Source organism: Tenebrio molitor, unplaced genomic scaffold, assembly GCF_963966145.1.
Source record: "Tenebrio molitor unplaced genomic scaffold, icTenMoli1.1 SCAFFOLD_897, whole genome shotgun sequence".
Lineage (NCBI taxonomy): Eukaryota > Metazoa > Arthropoda > Insecta > Coleoptera > Tenebrionidae > Tenebrio > Tenebrio molitor.
Genome location: NW_027184282.1, coordinates 673 through 5,922, shown reverse-complemented (window position 1 = coordinate 5,922; position 5,250 = coordinate 673). Strand labels below are relative to the sequence as shown.

At 37.7% G+C, this 5,250-nt stretch overlaps 2 protein-coding genes across 2 annotated transcripts; both read right to left on the bottom strand.

Annotated features, from left to right (window-relative positions):
- Window positions 1–1,147: 1,147 nt before the first annotated feature.
- LOC138141093 (coiled-coil domain-containing protein 93-like) lies at window positions 1,148–3,171 on the bottom strand (the record flags this gene model as incomplete). The annotated part of the gene is made up of 6 exons (XM_069061795.1): window positions 3,052–3,171; window positions 2,906–3,000; window positions 2,729–2,846; window positions 1,590–1,764; window positions 1,410–1,530; window positions 1,148–1,349 (listed from the first exon to the last, which is right to left on the bottom strand). Coding segments are annotated over exons 1-6 (831 nt in total), but the record flags the coding sequence as incomplete, so codon positions are not given.
- Window positions 3,172–4,136: 965 nt separating this feature from the next.
- On the bottom strand, window positions 4,137–4,658 carry LOC138141094 (RNA-binding protein 48-like). The gene has a single exon (XM_069061796.1). It carries the CDS (start codon window positions 4,656–4,658, stop codon window positions 4,137–4,139), a length of 522 nt encoding a protein of 173 aa, XP_068917897.1.
- Window positions 4,659–5,250: the final 592 nt, after the last annotated feature.

The following is a 5,250-nucleotide window of genomic DNA, read 5'->3' as shown; positions in this document are numbered from 1 at the left end:
TCTTGGCGATCTCAAACATTCAATTGGATCAGACCGTGACGGCGAAGTAAAGAGGTGATGCGGACTTGATACGAACCCACGAGCTCTTCCCGCACTGCCAACTGTGCATTGTGCATGAAATTAACAACAAAGCCAAGTCTTGGTTTACGAACAATTACAAACATCAACCTAACTTACCTTCTCGAATTTTGTGCCATGGATTCACTGCAAAGTTGAACGCACCCAGTTTTGCGTTTTTGGTTAGATTGCACTGATACTAAAAAATATCATATAGATTATGGGGTCATTTTGGATAGGTATACTCATTAGGAATCGAAGGGTGGCCTCCAAAACTCGGTCAGACTTAAAGAAAAGGTTCAAAATCTAGGATTTCCCGAGTACTGTCTCCAGATATCCAACTTGGGTGATATTTGGGGCGGGAAACCAGCTTAATCGATAGTTGCTATTTGCATGAAGAATAACATCCAAGGTCGAAGTCTGCACTACATCGAAGTTAAGAACTTCACTACATCGAATGGTTTCGGCGCTTGAGTCGAAAAAGTGAAGCAAAATTAGGACTACATGCTAAGTTCGGGTACTTCCGATGGTCGGACAAACTTTTGGAGTACAGTATTGGATTCAGCTAATTTTGCTTAGTCTATTTGCGCAATTTCCAGATCTCTATCTTTCGTCATTTAGGCGTGAGAGCCATTTTAAGTCGTTTTTTATTTTTGCCACAGAGAATCAGTTTCTTTTTAATAAAAATTTTATACTGCAATAGGATGTAGGGGATACCTTTTCATAAAAATGTGTTTTTTCTGGACTATAATTAATTATAGCCAAAGAAGAAAGAAATCGTACTATAATATTAAGGAAAGGCAGTTTCATACTTGCCTGATATATAAAATTTAGATAATTGGGCTAATTTAAAAGGAAGACATTATTTAAGGCTTCAATCAAGGAGCAAATTGAAACTTATGTGGGGCGGCTTCCCAGCTGAGCAATCAATTCTTCATTATTCTTGCATTCCTGGAATTGATAAATCCAATTAAAAACCCGTTAAGCGTTGAAGTATTAACATGGGTACATTGACAATAAATCCACTGAATAAACGACAAAAAATGAATGCTAAACTGATAGCTTGCACTAAAAAATGAAAAGCACGTACCTGCTTGAATTCTTTGACTGCTTTAAAGTAGAGCCGTTGTTGGTCAACCAAGTCAATGTACTCCGAGTTGAGCTGGTCGCGCTTCTTCTTCTCTACAGCTAAACGTGTCTCGACTTTGTCCTTATTTTGAATGATCGACTCGACAATCTGTTCAAATTTGACAGCAAATTCGTCCTTTATCATTGCACTTGAAACGTACGCACTAGAAAATAGTAAAGATACTATCAGACTCACTCTAGATTACAAGTTTTCGTTCCAATACGTTTTAAAATTGTCCAAAATTGAGTTGATTAAATTGAACTCCTTCTCGAGGTAGCTTCGTTCTTCAGACAAAATGTTGTACAGTGTGTAAAACTTCTTTGTTTCATTGTGCTTATTAGAGACTGTAAATTCGGAGAAGCGCGATTAGTCAAAAAAAATTATTACTCATAAATGACTTTACGATTTTGGAACAACTCTAAGAGACGCTTCTGATACTGAGACAACTCAGTTCTGGTTGGAACATCGTCAAACTTTCGTTTGATAGTCGCCAAATGCTTACTAACTTCGCTGAGTTCCTTTTTAATGCTATCATATCGGTCTTTGTACACTTGCAACTCTGCATCGACTTCTTTTGCCTTATCAGGGGTATTGATTTGAACAACATTCTTTTGGTTGAGTGCTTCAAGTTGAACTTCTAAACGTTGCTTTTCTTCGCGACAATGATGCTTTAGTTCAGATTTCTGCTTACGCAGAATGGCCAACATTTCAGTGAGTTGAATCTTTTCTGCCTTCACTTCTTCACTCTCGGATTTCTCTGTTTCTTCAGTCTTTCTCAGTTTAGCGTCAATTATTTCAAGTTTTTCCTGGTTAACAAATGGAAACATATACAAACTAAACCAACTATAAAAAATGTCAATTTACCTTTATAGAAATAAGCCTTTCGTCTATATTGCTTTGACTTTGTTTTTCAAGTTCATTCTTGCGTAAAGTAATTTCATTCTTAAGTTTAGCGTCTTTCTTCATGTACAAGAAATCTAAACTGTTGGTTGAATTATTCTTCTTTGCGTAGTCTTCTGCTATTCGCTTTATTTCGTCTGACTGGCCACTTAAAATTGATCCAACCAATGAAGATGCCCCCTTGATAAAATTACCAGTCGTACTCTCATCTGTTTCAGTCATTGAGCTTAGTAAATTCTCCACCATTTGACTATCGGATTCGGACCTAGATTTCTGCTGGTTTAACTGGAGTCCATTTAATAGATTCACAGTGCCAGAATTATCTAGCTGTCTTCTGCTGCCAGAAGTGTTAAACTGTGAAACCAAGTTCTGACTAGAGCCGGTGCCCAAGACGCCATATTCAAGCAAAGTTGTCTTTGTACGAACATCTTCACCCTGAAGCTTTTCCCGAGTGGGGTGAACAAAGCGACGGCGAAGTTGTGCCTTTATCGGATACACAAGCTGATTAGCCAGTTCCCAATCGGTTAATATCACAGAATCAGTGCATGCTTCTTTTTGGCTATAGCATCGATTGAATTGCCATGCTGCGTAAACGCGAATGTATTCAGACGTTTGCTGGCGGGTTTCAAAAGATTTCTTCACCAACCACTGAATTACCGGGAAAATGTGTATACAATCAAGGCCTTGTATTTGATGAGGCTCCAATTTGAAAGGACACTTCATCTTCTGCAAAACGCGGACAATTTTCTCCGTTAAAGCACTGAAACAAAAGAATGTTGAGAAAATTCATACCAAATTCAGAATTGGTAGAAATATTACAGTTTTTGGCCAATCGACAGCGTTTCTTTGTAAAAGATGTCCACATCAAGATCTACATTGCACATTTGAATTGCCCAGCATATACCACCGATAATCTTAAAGAAAAGCAGCCATTAAAATAGTGTCAGTCAGTAGCAAACTCATACCTTGTCGAAATTATGCAGTCCTTTGATTCGGGCTCGAAAGTAGCCTCCTGCCACTAAAAGCTGACTGATATCTTTCATTTTAGAAATTTGTTCTTCATCTTCGCGTACATCATAAATCATATTCCCTTTACTGTCAACATTCTTGTTTTCAAATAAATCGTTTCGAAATCTAATTATTATTTTTTAAAAGCGTTTGAAAGAGACGGTCACATTAAAAAAGGTTTGCCTTTTTAAAAGAATTACCTTAATTTATTCAGATCACTTGCATTAATTTTGAGCTTATTACAAATTTTAACATTTGTAGACTCATTTAGATGAGACGGCTTCCGCTTTTTAGTGCCAGAAGAGTTTTCATTGACCTGATTTGACACAACCGAATTGACTGGAAAGGTAGGTTTCAAAGGCAAAATTGGCTTTGAATTTGCCGTACTGTTGCCGACATTTTCAAAACCCGTCAATCGCAATGAAGACCTGGGGGCTACTTTAGGCTTGGGTTCCATTCGGAACTAACAATCAAATTGACAAAGATGGTCCGGAAAAATCAGTGATTTTAAATCACAGACTTAGTCTGACTAAGCTAGTCAACACGACGCGTGTTACACGAGCAGGGAACGCCACAATTTGTGGACCGCAAAATAACAATGCACCGTATAAATAGAGCAAGGATATACCGACACGGCGTAAAATTTCCCTATTACTAAAACTTTTACTAAAAGTTTTAGTGAATCGCCTCCGTCGACGGAGCGATTGCTAAGCAAGCCTTGCTTGTTGGCAGGTTTCAAGCCTTGACTGTCAGAGTCAACCCTGGGACCCAGGGCCTGTGTATACTACACACTGTGTAAGGGATTATAATTCATAGATTTTTCTTTGGCCTTATAAACTTTCAAATGTGGAATTTGATTACCAACCGGGAAACTGGGCAAGCTTTTTATTGTATCATGATACAACTGTTACAGTTACTGTATTTCACCGAAAAGTATATAATTTCTGACAATTTTATTGTAAGACACTCAAAAAATATACAAATAACAATCCCTATAATTGAAGCAATCTTTTTACAGCAAAAAATCAACAACAATCAGCGTCTACTTAAATCTCAAATTATCAAACTGTGCCAATTTAATGCCCACAAAGCGTTGTCGTTCCTTTATCTTGGCTAATGTAGTTTCTGCAGTTTCAAATTCGGGAGCATAGCAAACGTGCAAGGGCGATCCAAGAAGCACATAGTTGTCCAATTTGTTCTTTGCCTTTCTGGCGTCCACAATGCGACCATACTTGACAAGGAATACCTGCGTGAATGGGTTTGTCGTCTCGTACTGAACTGGTTCAATGGCGAGCACATTAGTGTTAGGACAGAGCGACTTGATCTCTTGGTGACTATCGACGCCGCTCATTTTGGGAACGTTGTGTACAAGCAGATAGGTTGCCTCGTCGGCGATGCTGAATGCTTTCACGGCAGTCTCATTTTTACCTCGTCTATAGTCAGATCGAGTTGTGCATAGCTGTTGGCGAATGTGGTGCTGTTGGACGACCACTTGCCGCCTCGGAGCTATTTGATCTGAATCACTAATCTTGGCTCTCTTTGCTGGTGTTGGATTCACAGACATTGAGGAAATATTATAAATATTAGCGGTCTCAGCTTAGTCACCAAATTCGTTTGCGCATGCGTCAGCCTCACTGTCACAGTCAGGCAAAAATAACAGGTGACCAAGCTGAGACCCATAACACTAATCGACAAAATAAATAGGACGAAATTCAACAGTAACGGCCCGTTACTAACGGGATAAAGTGTTTCTTATGGGAAATTTTACGTAGAAAACGAATCTGGGGTCCATTTAACTCAGAGTCTTCAAAATACAGAATATTCTGGATTCCAAAGTTAAGAATCCAAGAATCCAAAGCAAAGAATTTGTTCAACTAAAAATTGGTATTTTATATGAATAGCAAATTTAATAAGCTTTCCAATGAATATTTAGTCATTAAAATCGGACAATTATATCAATTGTTATGGAATTTTGAACAAATTGTACTTTTACATTTGTTTTCATTGAAATGACTAGAATTGAACAGAATCGAGCCTTATTCAAAATAACAAAACTCAACAGTACTCATATAAAGTGTTTCCCATATATATATATTATAATATAATTTAATAAATTTAATAATTGATATTATAATATAGGCTGCGTCATTAAAAAT

Bases quoted from the DNA above. Each gene is read 5' to 3' on its own strand.
- LOC138141094 (XM_069061796.1), bottom strand. From the start codon at position 4,658: ATGTCTGTGAATCCAACACCAGCAAAGAGAGCCAAGATTAGTGATTCA.